We start from the raw sequence: 16083 nt of genomic DNA, 5'->3' as shown, positions 1-16083 counted from the left end.
CAGGTCTGTATACGACATGGCGAATGTGACGCAAACCGTCACATCCCATATCAAGGGTTGCCCATTTTTCCAAGGGAACAGTAATAAACCATCTGGCCGCTTTCCATTCGATCTACTTAAGCCAGGAGGCTCCAAAATTATCGGCACCTTTGCTGATCCCAGGCTGCGTTGAATGTATTATGTATTGTGTATGCCGCATAAGTCAGTAACAGATGCGATGTCGGTGGGATGAATAATCATCAAAATCATTCATTGCCACTAGTGTAGCGAGCGATCGCCATCCACTACGCAGACAACGGTTATGAATTTTTTAATCAAGATCTAGAAATGTGCAGTCATTAATCAGAATTTTTTCTGTCAAAAAATACTCGTATTTTTTTAAAAGTGCAATAAACTGAACGGTCTGACAAAGAACAGTAGCAACCGTTGCTAGCGTGGCTACAATGAATAATGACAAACATTTGCAGAAGAACATAATTATTTCAGTCGTCTCACTAATCTATTTTCGCGATTCAACAGCAACGAAAGATGCCTTGACAGAGATCCGGCAGTGACAAAGTGAAGATTATTGGATCCACTATAGGCTGCAGTTCGCATAGTGTAAAAAATCCAGAACATGACCGTGTAATCCTGGACCGTAGCCAACATAGGCAAGAACACAACCACCGGTGCCCAGCAAATAAAAATACTGACAGTCAGGATGGTCAGCAGTAAAAAGGCGCTGCGTTCCGACTTTGCTAGTTGGTTATTGGATGGCGAGGAAGACGCGTCCACCGATGGCATTTGGCTATCTGCAAAGGACCATGCTACTGTTAGATGGATCAACGGCAACCAGTAGCCAACATAATTTCCTAATCGCATTTCTGCTAATTCGACTAGTTCCAAAATGGCTTTCCTTTTTTACTGGTATCGGTTGCTACCTAATGGAATATTGGCTGATAGATTATATTAATAATTCAACCAATACTGCCATTGCGAACAGTTATCATCAATTTATTAGTTCGCTTTAGCGCCCATTTGGTACCATATATACTTTACCGGGGATCCCCGAGTTGGTATGCCGAATTCGTCGGAGTTTCTGCAAACGCTTCCGGCGAATGTAAAAAACAACCGGATATTGAGCCAGTACAATGAATACGACAAGGCAGGCGATCACCTGAGAGAAATACAGCCACGCATGCTGTTTTGATACCGAGAAGTCTAGCATACAACCTGCTAGCACTTCCGGTCGCCTGTACAGCAACGCATCAACCACAACACCCGGCAAGAAACCCAAATGAGCGGCTAGGATGCATAAACCACTTATTGCGATGGCGACACAGGTATTGTGGCGCCGGCGATACTGCACCGGAAATATCACCGCACAAAAGCGGTTAGCCGCAACGGCTGTATGGGCAAAATACTGGCAGAACGGAATAACATTCGCGGAATAAATACGAAAAGTGCACCAGTGTGATCCCCAGCACCACACTAGCGAAGATATTGTTGATAATTTCCAGCGGCCCGAAACACACTGCATAGAAGAAGTTGCAGCTCAGAAGCATAAAGACGTAAACGTGAAAATCCCTCAGCAAGCGAAGATTGGTCAGATAAAATATCAGTACGACACCGTTTAGCGCAAAAATTAAAATCGTGATAGGTACCATTGCGATACCGGCGAATGTCCAGGTTAGCGGATTGAAAGACGCATCGCATACATCAGGAGTTGTCGCTGAACTGTTCTTAGTCATCATGCCCATGATAGCGACGCAGAGCACCGATTTGTCGGAGCAAATTTCACCAGCAAAATGCGGAATGTTATTGTTGTATAAAAAATAAAGGCGAACTTCAAGGGATGCGATTGTTGGTAAGACTGAGCATGAATTAGCGTGTTATAAATTTACAGCAAGTTGTCTGCATCTATAAGTCACTCAGATAATAATTATTATCATCAATCATAATAATTATTATCAATCAGATAATAATAATTATTGTTCCAGTGTTTTCCTGGAGATAATGGAATACAGGGTTTTCCTTCACAAAGCAACAAAATACGGGTTTTATTATAGAACTGTGCCAGTTAGATTATAGAGCGTAATCGGGCTAAAACTGCACACAACCCACTTTCACATCACTTTTTGTGTCTTTTCGTGCGTTTTTCCCTTTAGAAAGCTGTCAGCTATCGGTGCGTGAAATCAAAAAGATCAGAAGGTAAATATTCCCCTGTTCAGCAAATCCCACGTTCTTACCACATGTTTTCTGTTACGGCGAAGGAAGGAGCAAATTACATCTGGAAAGGATGAAGATTAATTGAATTCCAAGACATTCTATGATTATTCCTATGCGCGATTGCGTTTATGGGTTAACCTTTCAAGGATAAGTGGAACATGAGCTGTATCTAATTCCAAGATGCACTAATCATGCTATAATTATTGTGTCTCTATAATGATGTGGCAATTTCCGTTCAGACTCGCATTGTACCGGCCATAATGATCGAATTTGCTTCGGCGTTTTTGGTGCGTAAAGAAGATGGTCAATTTTTTCAGTTATGTTCCGAGCGTTTTTTTGGTCAGAACAAGCAGCACCATTTTGCAATAATTTATTATTATACGTTCACACCTGTTTCTTGTCGAAGCAAGTAATATCGTTGGTGTGTTAAATTGTCGCAAATGCGCACCGGTGTTGACTGCGCCCGAAAACGTAGTTATTAGTTAGCCAATAACCCAACCAAAAACTGATACATATCATCCTTTGATTCTGCCGGAAGCACTAAAGATTGCTACATTTTCATTGCGGTTACTCGGCATCATCTCTCTGCGTGCTTTGTGGAACCATCAACGAACAGTAGATTATGGCCGGAAATGTGCAGTCGACGAAACTTCCCGCATCCTCTTCACAAAGCTGTCCGTTTATATGGTAACACAGTTGCCCAGCGTGATTTAACGGTTATGAAGTTCAGTTAAAATGTAAAAATGTAAAATCGTTGACTAAAATTTTTTCTATCAGAAGATACACGGACTTTTTTAGTTTCAATTTTTTTTAAGTGCAATTAAATTTAGGTCAGTGCTATGCGCCCCGACAACCGGAGCGCAAAGCAAATTGGCTGTTCGCCCCGATCGGGGCGCAAACAATCGAGCGGTTAGAGGTGAAAAACAAAAAATTCATGGCGCAGAGCAACGTAACGCCATGGTTACAGAAAATAATGAATTATTATATCAGGGGAACACAGCCAGTTTACTTTGCGCCCGGTACACCGGGCGCATAGCCAGTTTGCTTCGCACCCCATGTATGGGCGAAATACTGGCAGTACGGGATGACATTCGCGGAATAAATACGAAAGGTGCACCAGTGGGAACCCCAGCACCATACGGCGAAGATGTTGTTAATCAGTTCTAGTGGTCCAAAAAAAGCTTCATAGAAGAAGTTGCAGCTCAAAAGCGTAAAGACGTAAACATGAAAATCCCTCAGCAGGCGCAAGTTGGTGAGATAAAATACCAGTACAACTCCGTTTAGCACAAAATTTAGGATTGTGATTGGTAAAATTGTGATACCACCCAATGTCCAGTTTAGCCGATTGGCAGACGCATCGCATACGTCAGGAGTGTTTGTTAGCGCTGACGTATTGTTCGTCATCCTGCTCATAATGGTAAAGCTTAACGCACCGATTTTGCAGAGCGAAATTCCGTTAGCAAAATGCGGAATGTAAGTGTGCAGGAAAAATGCAGACGATATACTTTCAAAGGAATGCGATTATTATTCTGGCTGAGAATGCATCCACAGCAAATGCTACCTCATATATGTCTCTCAGAAATCAGTTGCAATCCCATATTTTTCTGGATGTACATAATAAATTTTCAATACTTTCCTCAGAAATTCAATACAGTGCCGGATTTATTAAAAGGCTGTGTCAATTAGATAATCGACCGTAATCGGGCTAAAAGTGCCCCACATAACCCAGTTTCAAATCACTTTTTGTTTATTTTCGCGCGTAATTCCCAGGGAAAGCTCAGTTCATGTTAAGGATTATAGCTACTGTACCGCCAGATAGCATCTGAAATTAAAAGATAAGAAATTTTACGGTACCACGTTTCAGTACCATGCACATACCACATGTTTCCTGTAGGGCGAAGTAAGGAGCACACTCCGTCTGGAAATGATGAAGATTAACTGAAATTCAAGTCATAATTTCTGTGCGCGATTGCCTTTACAAGTCAACCTTTCAGAGACGAGGGAACATATGAGCTGTATCTGATTGTAATTATTTTATAATTATTGTGTCTCTATATACAGAGGTGGTAACTTCCGTTTTAATAGGCTCGCATTGCGCCAGAATGATCGAATTGCTTCAACGGTTTTGGTGCGTAAGGAAGGTGGTCAGTTTTCGGTTTTATTCCAAACAATTTTTAGGTCATAGCAAGCAGCGCTGTTTTACGCTATACGAGAATATAGATAGAAGTATACGTTGACGTTCTTGTTTAACCGGAACTAGTTCCTTGGGATGTATCTCAAAAAACGTTTTTCTTTACTTTTATTATTTATTAAGTTTTATATCGATTTATGATGCATTCCAAGGTGCAGATGTTTGTAATATAACGTAACTCGATTCTTTACCGGATCCTAAAGCCGAACATTTGTATGTACAGACAGCATGTATTTGTGTGTATATACTGTATGTATGTATGTACTAATCGTAAGTAGTACCTACTGTGTACATTATGTACATACGACGAAATTGCAGTCAGCAGTTAATTAAATAATGTCAAATAATTTAGGCACCTGCAGCGCAAGCTCTGCCGTAAATTCGACATAATGTTTTAAACGGGAACTTATGAAGGTACCGCTATTTTAGGTAAGCGACCACTACCATACTTATTATTATCAGGTACTGTAGCCGCCCGCACAAATCGTTCCACTGGCAGATCCGGCGGTTGCACTTGTACGTGCGGGCGGCTACAGTACTGGAGTCTGGATATAGTGGAGAAAACTTTAAATTCACTGGTCGGTGTCAAAGCAGAAGGTAAGTTGATGAAGCTACTTTGTTGTTATCTGCACAGCGATCAGCATTAGCGATATTGCATCTAAAAACTGCCACGATCGAAAACAGCTGAGCAGAATAATAAGGCACAGAAGCACCGGAAGCTACACCGGAAACTATACCACCTAGGCACCTACGCCGATGCTATACTTGAACAACATCGTTACCTCCTACCGGGCGGCGCTTCCGCTAAAATCAATCAAGCCATGGACTGTGTATATTCTCAGTTCGCACTGCTGACAATCGAAAAAATTCTATATTCTGAATTTCAATTTTTGCAGCAAACTTTTACAGTTTACTGTCTAAACAACCTCGTTTTTCTGTTGTTCGTTTTCCAATCTTTTAACATCGGCTGAATGTTTTTTAACAATTGTGTACGCTGCGATTTCCATGTGGTTTCCATGCTGATCGGGATTTGTAATCCTAAAGCGTCAGTAATCCTAAAGGATTTGAATACTAGTCGACGGAGTTTGGCTGTTCCGGATATACATATCATAATCATTCATGTAAAAACATGTCGCTTTCCTCTTCCTGCGCTGGTCCTCAGGAGCGGGGTGCGCTGACGGGCATCGCCGACTGCCTGAGACGATCGCTTGTTAGCGGTGAACTAAGTGACATCAAGTTTTCCGTGGGACGGGATCATGGTGAAGTGCGGATGTTCCCTGCGCATAAGTAGGTCCTCGTTAGATTTAGGACCATTAGGAACCGTGCACATTTAGTACAGTACACATACAGGTACTTGATTCACGTTTTTACAGGAACATCGTCAGTCTGCGCAGCGATGTCTTCCATGCCATGTTCTATGGCAGCTTGGCGGACAAATGCGCAGATATCGTGGATATTCCCGATATCCATCCAGATGCCTTCGCCAACATGCTCAGGTACGATTTATTACCGTACCAATCCCCTACGATAGAAGCATAGAATGGGACAGAATAATTGCATATCAACTAGTTCTATAGCGTACAGACAACAGACAAACTGTGCTTATAACAAAATATTTCTATACAAAATAGACGATTTTGCATTTAATCTACAATAAAATAGCCTGTAATGTTAAAAAATAACTCCGGATCTCCGGATAGGCTGTGTTCCTGTGAGAAGCATTTTATTACCTGACTTCTACATCTCTCCAACAGAAAAACATTTACTCAAGAAATAAGAAATAAAAGAGCTTCTCAGGTGAAGCAATCATAACCACCCAGTATGGCAGCGTTACGCGGTTTCTGTCTAGAACATTCTGAAGATTTCCTCGTGTTTTCTGATTTTTCAACCAAAAGTGGCTTTTTTGTAACCTGTACCATTATTAAAAAGATTAAAGAAAATTAATACAAGGGAATCATTTTACGCTGCTTATATATCTATATGAGTGTTGCAGAACTGAAAAACTGATCTGTCTTCACGACGCTTTAGAATATTCTTACGTGAATCGAACTTGAAATTCTTAATACGCCCGGTAAAAATTTGCTCGCTAAGTTGAACGTTTTAACTCTGGTTTTTAGTTACATCTACACGGACGCGGTGGACGGTCTGCGTTTGGAGAACGTCCTGGCCACGTGGTCCTGCGCGGACAAGTACGATTTACCATTGCTGGTGGAGAAATGCTCCGACTTCGTCCGCGGGCACTTAAACGTCGACAACTGCCTGCCAATTTTGGACCGGCTGGTGGTGGGGATGTTCGACGCGGAGTGCGTTGTGGAGCGATGCTTGGACCTGGTCGACGCCGCCAGTGAAGTTCTCCTGCTGACCGCTGACTTCCTGGCCATTGCGCCGGCCACGCTGGAGATGATCGTGCAGCGTAATTCCCTGGCGGCGGACGAATATAGCGTGTACAATGCTGTGGAGAGGTTAGTTATTCGATACTGTGGCCAGCTTTTCCATGCTTGCAGAAACATGCATGAAAATTACATTTTTTGATTTGTGGGAAACGTGAGAAAATCGACATATGATTTCAGTCGGCCGAAATTGACTATTCATCCACAAATAGGAATAAAATGATCTAGGACAGTGTCTTGAATAACGAAATCGTGCGCGAATTTTTTTTTCAAGCTGCAAATTATGCTCAAATTAAATTTGGTTTCCGCACGGCAAAAATATTAATCGTTTAATTTGAAAATTACTTTTATTGTTAATCATTTAAATTATCTTTTAATCTGTATAGAAAATAGTACTACATTTATTTTTGTTGTAAAATTATGTGGACTAGAGTAATCTTAAACACATACTGATAATGTTGCAGTTGGGCTGTGGAGGCGTGCAGCCGTAATGCCCTGGAACCGAGCCGTGATAGCCGCCGCGAGATGTTGGGTGCGGCTTTATTTGCCGTACGGTTTCCCGTGTTGACCGATGCTCAGCTAGCCAAAGGACCCGTGAAGGTGGGTGCACTTAAACCTGCATCGAGATGCCGGAGATGCTTACCGTACGCGCGTAATTTATTTCCTTTTTTTATCTATCTACAGAGTGGCCTGTTGCTGCAGTCGGAACTGTGGGACATCTACCAGTACAAACACGATATCCTCACCGCACATCCACTCCCCTTTCCCACGGAACCTCGAAAATACGTGCAGCACCGCGTCGGTCCGCATGTCTTCAAGGACGGCGAAGAAGTGTTTGTCGAATGCCCCGACGGTTTTTGGTACGCGGTGCGGGTAAGCGGGACCCGCGGCACCGCGGTGGTCTGTCAGTGGACAAAGAGCGCCGGCCGGCCGGTGCCTCTGGAGAAGCTGGTGCGGGCGGCGGATATCCTGCGACGTGGACGCCGCGTTTTTGCTAAAACTGTTCCCGACAAGGCATCGATGGATGCGGTGTATATTACACGCCGGGCTGGTCAGCATGTGATCATTGTCGCCGATTGCCAACACACGGTGAAGATGATGCATCTGAAAATTCCTAGCGAAGTGGTCTTGCAATGGAAAACGGAAACGGGGAAATAGCGTCGCTATGCAGGCCACAAATGCGTCATGTATCGGATGTCGGCCGACATGTTCGCGATTCCTAAACTTTATTGATTCCTAAAATTTACTTCCTTATGAATGAAGGTGGTGACCTTCATTGATAACCGCAGACTAGTGAAGCGCTTTAACTATGAAAATTTATGATTAAGCGGCGAGCCAAGCTTTTTTGCTTTGATGTTCCTTTTTCTGTGATATTGTGCTTGATGTTGCTCTGTATATATCGTTGTATGTTGTGTAACGGGATGTACAAGTGTATGTAATATCTATATTCGTTCTGCGTCGCTTTATGTTTGCCGTGAATTGTCAATGTGGCGATAGTGTGACAGGAAGGGATTCGCGTGGAGGAGAGCAGATAGTATGTGCTTCGGAAAATTATTTAAAAATTAAGTTTTTCGTTACTGCAGCTTCGTTGAATACCCGTATACAAAGTACTTCTATTTTAAAGATTGAGAACCGTGATACGTTTAGTGCCAGCATGATTATAGCTGTTCGGGCCCACTAGAAGTACAAAATTTCCAAATCTTTCAACACCTCTGGTTGAAACATAGAGTTATCGTATCACGAGTCAGATTCCCAAGTAATATTTTCACCCAGTACACTAATTTGTCCTACGAAATTTTCTGTGCATAAGTGGGCACAAAACTGACGTAATGACTTTGTAAAGCTACTATGGTAGTGACAGACAAAAATTTATAGGACGGTAGTCACGGTATGCATATGGCTTACGGAGAGACTTTGAGTAAGCATTAACTTATCGACGCTTCTTTCTCAAACAGCAGGTTTCGGAGAATTACACCAAGCAAAAACTGATCCGAAACGGAGCCCAAAAGATCACCGAGCACTAGCTGGATAAATGAACGCCAGACGCGAGGGCAACGCCTATATACGTCTGACAAAATGTGAATATCAACCCAACCAAGGGGATCCAAGTTAATGTTTTTCTACTTCTGTGTTTTCCGGGAATGAGCAAAGTCCGTATGGTCTACATATCAAAAACTGAAATTATTTCCGGGTTGTGAGGATGCACGCGGTAACAGTCAGTTGCTGGTGGGTGCACAACCAGCGTTCACCGGCATTGATTTCCGTTCGCCGACTACAAATTCCAAGTTCTCCACCGCTTGTAATAAGCCCGCCAAATTTGACGTGAGTCGCATTTGCCCCTAGGGTATTTTTGTTGTCTGTAGAATGCGAATCCGTCAGTCACCCGTTGCATTACTTACATCACTTTCAAAACTTGTATTTGCAATCTCGCGTGCATCTGATATCAACCTGTACGGTCTGCATGCATTGTACACATAACACCTGAACAAGTAAGTACTCGTACACTTATTTTGCCGGATGTTGTTAATTGTGGTACGAGAGTTAACGTAATTGATAGATTTGTTACGCCAGTCATTGATATGGGTGTCTTTCACTAACGTTCCACCCTAATCATCACTTTATTTGGATAATCTTAAGTGTTAACATTACGATAATCTTCATATTAGACAAACAACTGTAACGGTAGATGGCGCTTCAACTTCGCGACTGCGCTGTGGGGATCATGCAGTGTATGAAACACTTGCTGGTCAGTGGAGAACTAAGCGATGTTCAGTTTTCAGTCGGGCGGGATCACGGTGAAGAGAAAATCTTTCCAGCTCACAAGTATGGCAACTGGATATCGCGCGTTGTACAATTTATTCTGCCTGCTATTATTTTGTATGGCTTGTATTCTGTAGATACATCGTGAGTATGCGCAGCGATGTCTTCCATGCAATGTTCTACGAAAACGTTAGCGGTGACGATGTGGTGGATTTTCCCAATATTACACCGGAATCTTTTGCCAATATGCTCAAGTAAGGCAAGGAGCACATACTGTATATACCAGTTTACGTTTTTAAAACTGAAAGTTTCGTATTGCCCAAATTGTGCAGCATAAACTTAACAATAATTTTTTATAGATACATCTATACTGATGCGGTAGAGGATCTGGACGAAGCGAACGTCTTTCCCACGCTGTACTGCGCTGAGAAATTTGAATTGCCCTGGTTAGTGGAATTGTGTATGAGTTTCGCGCTGGACCACCTGCGAGTCAACAACTGCCTAGCCTATCTCGAAAATGTAGGCTTCCACGCTGCAGCAGTGCATATCGCTAATTTCACTGCATTATGTAGCTGCATTTTGTGTTTTACCGGGGAAGTACAAACACTTTGCGAACAGGTTCTGTGCTGGAGTATCGTCAGTTCGTCGTTAATACAGAAGTGCTGGACTTTCCTGGACAAAAATTTTGAAGATATCCTCCGATTAGAGCAGTTCAAGACAATCAAAATGGAAACGCTGCGGATGATTTTACGGCGTGATACTCTGTGCGTCCAAGAGAGAAACGTTTACTGTGCTGTGATGGTGTAAGAGTTGCGACAAATTATTACAAATACAACGTGCAGCACATAAACTATTCACTCCAAATATATGGCAAATGATTATCGATCACTTACTTTATTATAGTATCTGTATGTGGTAATCAAACAATAGTTTGCGGCTGTATTATTTTTGTTCCATATGAGTATTGGATTTTTAAAGCATAGTTCCATAATATTAGATGGTACTGCAGAGTCTGCAGTGGACGTTTCTGAAAAAATATTTATTTCGAATTTTAAATTGCTGTTACACAGATGGGCTGAAGCAGCTTGCCAACGGAATAATCTGGAACCAGCCGGTGCTAATCGGAGGCGGATACTGGGTGATACTTTGTTTTTTATCCGATTTCCGTTGCTGTCCGATGAGTTACTGGCTCGTGGGCCCGTCAAAGTAACTACGCGTTTCCTGCATTGAGTTCGTTAAAAAGACTCTGATACACAATACCTGTATACAGACCATAATACTATTTTTTTAAATTTTTTTAATGCGCGGCTGTGTTCGTTCGTTGAACGTTCATCTACAGAGCATTTCAGCCAAATTGTCTGTTTCACATTTTCCTGCAGGACAACTTGCTACTACCGACGGAGCTGTGGGATATTTACCGGCACAAGCACGACACGCCGCGGCATCCCGTGCCTTTTCCCACTGAACCCCGAAAGTACGTGGAGCACCAAATCGGCGACGTTATTTTTGAAGATAAGGAAGAAGTGTTCATAAGACGGGATGAGGGGCAGGCGCACTGGGACCCCGGCCGAATTATCGGAATTCTAGAATCGATGTTTATGTACTCGACGTGTCACTATCCAAATGCTAAAGCACAGTACATAAGCTGGACTGCGCGGCCGGAAAGAATCCTGCGTGCTGTCACTGTCCTGAAGCGTTCGTGCAGGGTTCAAGCACGCATTGATGGCGTCTACGTGGCGGCAGTGTATGTTGCGCGTTTGGGTGGATCCCATATGGTGGAAGTGGGTGGAGTAGGATGCATGGTGCAGTTTGGTCAGCTTCGAATTCCCACGGACACAGAGACAAACATCGGGTGATAAGTCGTCGGTGGTCAGTAAAGACTGCTGAGAGCAGCAAAATCCGCTCATAAAATGCTTGGGGATCTAAAGGAAGATTAGCGAAGTGTACATTTTATTTTGTGAATATTTTCAATTACGACAGTGTAAGTTTGCTGTTTAATGTCTCCGAAACGAAGCGAGAAAAGTGTCGAAACTCGAAAAAAAGACGATTGGTTGTGCTCTGCTGTGGACACATAGCGATATAGGAAATGATTGTCACAGTTAAATCTTCGTGGAGACAATCATTCTGTATCCGTATATCCGGCGTGTTACACTTGCTAGACTCTAGAGCGTGTGGTGGTGTGATATGTGCAGCAATTCGTCTAATGCATTCCAATAGTGCTGTTCTGCAAGCTTATCTGTATATTTTTTGCCATTTTTGTTTTGTTGTCTGCTCAGACACAGCAAAAATCCAATAAAATACTAACAGATACTAATTCTAACGTTAAAAGAAAAAACAGGAACACGAAGTACTGCAGTGCGTGGCAGGTGCGATACTAAAATTATGTTGATTTAATGTTGTAATTATGTTGTATAATTTTTATGTTGATTCATTATTCTCTCAATCTACTCGTATCGAGTTGTACATGAAGCAACCACAATTAATCAAATATGTTGCATGTAATTAATATTATGGTGCAAAGACCATGAAAACGAACTCCTTATTGCATCAGCTGGCTCTCAATGACGCTATATCCGGTTCATGCCGACTAGCATTATTAATACACTCTGTATTTGCGATTCTTTTCTGCTCTCTTCTCAAATAAACACTATACGAAAAAGAACCGGTTTACAGAGTACAGCATTTTTTTGGATTACTGTTCATAATTTGAACAAGTACATTGTCATCCGCACATGAACAGGATGCGCTGGTTTAGTAAGTTAACGTATTTATATGTGTTGATCGATCGCGATCCAGCTTTATCTTGCTAGTATCCGTAATCGTATTGTATCGGTGGATTTCCGCTTCGTTTAAACTGCCAGGCTTTCTCCACAGTTTACAGCTATGTTTTCGAACGGGTCTTCATCGGGTGCTGCGAAACATCGCGGCGCAGTCTCCAAAATAATCAACTGCATTGAAAACTCGCTAGTGTGCCCCGACATGAGCGATGTGCAATTTGCGGTGGGAAGAGATTACGGCGAGGAAAAACACTTCTCAGCGCATAAGTAATACTCATACCATTTACCGCGGAACACTTATTCTTTATTTGGTTCCACCACTGTTGCAGGATTATCCTGAGTGTCCGCAGTGATGTCTTCCACCAGATGTTCTATGGAACATTACCTGAGAAGTGTACCGCTCCCATCGATATTCCCGATATTCTGCCAGACGCATTTGCCAACATGCTCAGGTGCGTTAGAAGCTTTTTGCTACTTTGCAAGATGCATTTCATGAGAAGAGGATGGACTCCTGGCGATTACCTCTCATGTTTATCATGTTTATGGCATATTGCCAGATCGAACTAAGACGCCGGCTTCTAACGGATAGCTGCACTGGTGACCTTATATTCCTTTACATTCATAACTGGAAACTTACGCAAACTGCTTAACCGAAAAACAAATCCAGTTAAGATGCTCTAACATCATGCGCTCAGTTATTTTAGTATCAAGTACAGAGTACAAACGCATAAGCACGTTAATTGCAGTTATATGTACACTGACGCTGTGGAGTGCCTAAACGAGGACAATGCCTTCCACACACTGGGATGTGCCGATAAGTATGACATGCCGTTGCTGGTGGAACTCTGCGTCGCCTTCATCCTTAACCAGCTCAACACCGACAACTGCTTGGCCAACCTTGAGAGCGTGAGCGTGTTCTAACCGTCACTAAATTGTCTATGAAATGCGGCTGTAATCTGAACACCTGACTTAACCGTAAAAACAGGCGATGTTTTGGGGAACACCGAAAATCGTGGAGAACTGCCTACGCTTAGTAGATGCGTCGGCTGAGAAGGCTTTACAGTCGAAGGAGTTCCTTGAATTAGGACAGGACTCCTTGATAGCCATCCTCAAACGAGACACATTTTATGCTGAAGAGGATAAAATCTATGCGGCTATAGAGAAGTACCCTAATACTAAAAAAAGTTCTTTTACTGTGTGACTTTCACGGAAAAGTACCATTGTTTAACCCGTGCAGGTGCTGCTCATACGAAATCGTAATAATATGTATGAAGTGTCTCTGTGCAGAGAGCACTGAAGTACGTACGTACGCACTATGCAACAAGTAAAATGACTTAAAAAACCTGATTTGACAAGGCAGTGGGTAGCTTGCAATCTTCCAGACATCGATTCCAGTTCCAATATTGTCATGCACGTAATGCAGGTGTAACGTTGTAGGTGGGCCGTGCACGCTTGCGCTCGCAATAGTCTGGTTCCATCTCCGGCCAACGGGCGGCAAATGTTGGGCGCTGCTCTATATCTCATCCGTTTCCCCTTACTAACCGACAACCAGCTACGCAACGGTCCCGCAGAGGTCAGTAATATTATCTTTCGGTCTGCGCTTCGCATGAACTGCAGAGATTCACGGTTGTGTCTTTGTATGTCAAGACTGGTTTGCTGCTGCTAAACGAGCTCTCCTACCTCCAGCGCCGCCTCCATCATACACTAACTGCAGACTTGTTACCCCTTCCATTTCCCGTGGAACCTCGGCGAGGTGACAATAAGACTATGTACTTCTTCCTTCATAAGAAACTCGTGTTTCATAACAAGACTACGCACGTTTTGCTTACCTCGCGATGGGCAATTGTGACGATTTTGTAGATGATGCACGCAGTGAAGGTACTATCAACTACACCGTGCCGAATGTAAAAAACCTACCAACTACCGCAATATACAGCACTTCCATCTGCGTCCGATTTTTGCCTTGGTTTGTACAGTTTCGCATTGCGTTAAGTCATTATCATTCGACTTGTCTCACATTTGGATCGCTTTCAATTAACTAATGTCTAAGCATTTAATCATTCGACTGCATCAACAAACCTGGATTCGTAAGAAACGTAATTGTTTTGTAATGCGGAGAAGCTGATCGCAATATTGCGGTGTTGTTCTGTCACTAGATTAGAAAAACGTACGCAGTTAACTTGTCGCTCTAAGGCCATGATTTCTGGTCGATTCAATAAGAAAACAATGCAAAGAGTCAAATTACTAAGACGGCTTAAAGACCTCTGAATCATTTGGCAGGAGGATCCGCGTTGAGAGACTAACTAGCGGCGCATCTCCTACCTTGGGCTTCTTCCTGCAGAGTCCTGCCGATTCGGCGGCAACATCCTGGACATGTCAGGTTACAGCAGACTTGCGACTACTGCCACATAACCCAGCAACTCCGCCGATTGAGCACAGTAGGAAATGGTGCACTCCCTTGTCAGTACAACGCTAAAAAGTTGTGAGTTGATTGGCATTTGGTTTTTAGAGTTATCCCATCTGTTCCACAACCACGAAATCGGCTATGGTTTTCCCAGTTTTGTTACAATGGAGGTGAGGTTTTGTTTTGTCAGGATCGTCACGTAAGTTCTTTGTAAAATTAATTTGTTGGTTGATGATTGGAAGGCGTTGTTGGATCCCGCAAAAGGCTACGTCAACCCTACCAATTCCTCGCTGCAGCTGCAGGTCAGACTGTCTGCCGATATTCCCAATGGAATTTGGTAAAGCAACTAAACTGGATTGTGTGGAAACGGTTTAATAGTTCTCGTTTATCACTTTTATATACGTACCGTATATAAAGACGAGCATTGTTCTCCGTAGACACAGACGAGCATTGTTCTCCGTGTGGCGCTCTATCACGAAGGATAGTCTACTTAGTGTTTCTGGCACAAAGACTTTATCATGGAACATGGCTGGGGTGAATTAAAATGACTAAATCTTTTCTATGCCCGAAACGTCGAAGGAGATGGTACCTCTACGGCTCTACTATACGACGATTTGTGATTTTTAAACGGCAGTAAGCAGGTCCATGTAATAGACCCGCGTTGGTAAAAACTTGTCAATAATAGTTCACAATTTAAACATGGCTTGTGATAAAGCATTGATAAGTTACCGGTGTTCGAGCAACAGCAACGAGCAACTATTGGTTTAAGAACTAAAGGCGTACCATGTTACCCGCTTTACATTTGCCGCTACATTGGCGTAACCTTTAAATTGCTTTAATTATCGCCAAAATTCACTATTTAACGACACCTCCGTCACAAACCATCAACTGCTGCTCCGTGCAATTTAAAACTGAGGAAGTTGGTCAGGACGGTGGATATTCTGGCACGTGGTCTCCGTCTCTAAACAGACCAAGTTTGAGTATTGGCAACCGTGGCAAATTAACAACGCAGGGTTTCATCGCATATGAATTGTACTCGTGTCAAGTAATTGGCAGAGAACAACACTTTATCCTCAAGTACAATTTCACGACAATGTTTCTGCAGAAAATCACTGTCATCAGCCAGCAAAAGAACGAGACGAAAGCTTTCTCTGCGCAATTCGTCAGTGTTGTCCTAAGTCTCCGTCAATGCTGTTATAAGTTCTTTTAGATAGTGAATTTATAATCAAACGGTTTGAAATTCCTCGTCGGCGGATCCACAACCGGCATCCCCGATTTCGATTCCCACCCGTTCAATATAAAATCGCAATCATGTTTTAAGCTTACCAAGACCGTTTCCTACGCGCCGAATAA

The 16083-nt window shown here is 42.8% G+C and overlaps 2 protein-coding genes across 7 annotated transcripts; both read left to right on the top strand.

Moving 5' to 3' along the window:
• The first annotated feature begins 4140 nt into the window (after nt 1-4140).
• LOC129596689 (BTB/POZ domain-containing protein 3-like) lies at nt 4141-7957 on the top strand. Of its 3 annotated transcripts, none has more exons than XM_055494028.1 (7): nt 4141-4336; nt 4829-4996; nt 5144-5686; nt 5773-5895; nt 6517-6861; nt 7254-7389; nt 7474-7957. In XM_055494028.1, exons 3-7 carry the CDS (start codon nt 5529-5531, stop codon nt 7945-7947), a joined length of 1236 nt encoding a protein of 411 aa, XP_055350003.1. In that variant the 5' UTR covers nt 4141-4336; nt 4829-4996; nt 5144-5528; the 3' UTR covers nt 7948-7957. The 3 variants fall into 3 exon arrangements, with proteins under 3 accessions (XP_055350003.1, XP_055350001.1, XP_055350002.1); XM_055494026.1 differs by having other exon boundaries at nt 5084-5686; XM_055494027.1 differs by lacking the exon at nt 4829-4996 and adding an exon at nt 4752-4828 and having other exon boundaries at nt 5034-5686.
• A 1518-nt stretch (nt 7958-9475) lies between these two features.
• Nucleotides 9476-15475, top strand: LOC129596688 (BTB/POZ domain-containing protein 6-B-like). 4 transcript variants are annotated; one of them, XM_055494023.1, is made up of 11 exons: nt 11406-12593; nt 12656-12778; nt 13073-13232; nt 13312-13490; nt 13764-13899; nt 13974-14079; nt 14187-14292; nt 14607-14764; nt 14836-14900; nt 14973-15067; nt 15168-15475. In XM_055494023.1, coding segments are annotated over exons 1-11 (1290 nt in total). In that variant the 5' UTR covers nt 11406-12432; the 3' UTR covers nt 15169-15475. The 4 variants fall into 4 exon arrangements, 3 of the variants coding, with proteins under 3 accessions (XP_055349998.1, XP_055349997.1, XP_055350000.1); XM_055494022.1 differs by lacking the exon at nt 15168-15475 and having other exon boundaries at nt 14973-15137; XM_055494025.1 differs by lacking the exons at nt 14973-15067; nt 15168-15475 and having other exon boundaries at nt 14607-14774.
• The last annotated feature ends 608 nt before the right edge of the window (nt 15476-16083 follow it).

This window comes from Paramacrobiotus metropolitanus, unplaced genomic scaffold (assembly GCF_019649055.1).
Source record: "Paramacrobiotus metropolitanus isolate TYO unplaced genomic scaffold, Prichtersi_v1.0 Parri_scaffold0000094, whole genome shotgun sequence".
NCBI lineage: Eukaryota > Metazoa > Tardigrada > Eutardigrada > Parachela > Macrobiotidae > Paramacrobiotus > Paramacrobiotus metropolitanus.
The sequence above is the reverse complement of the archived record's forward strand: the minus strand, read 5'-3'. Positions and strand labels throughout refer to the sequence as shown.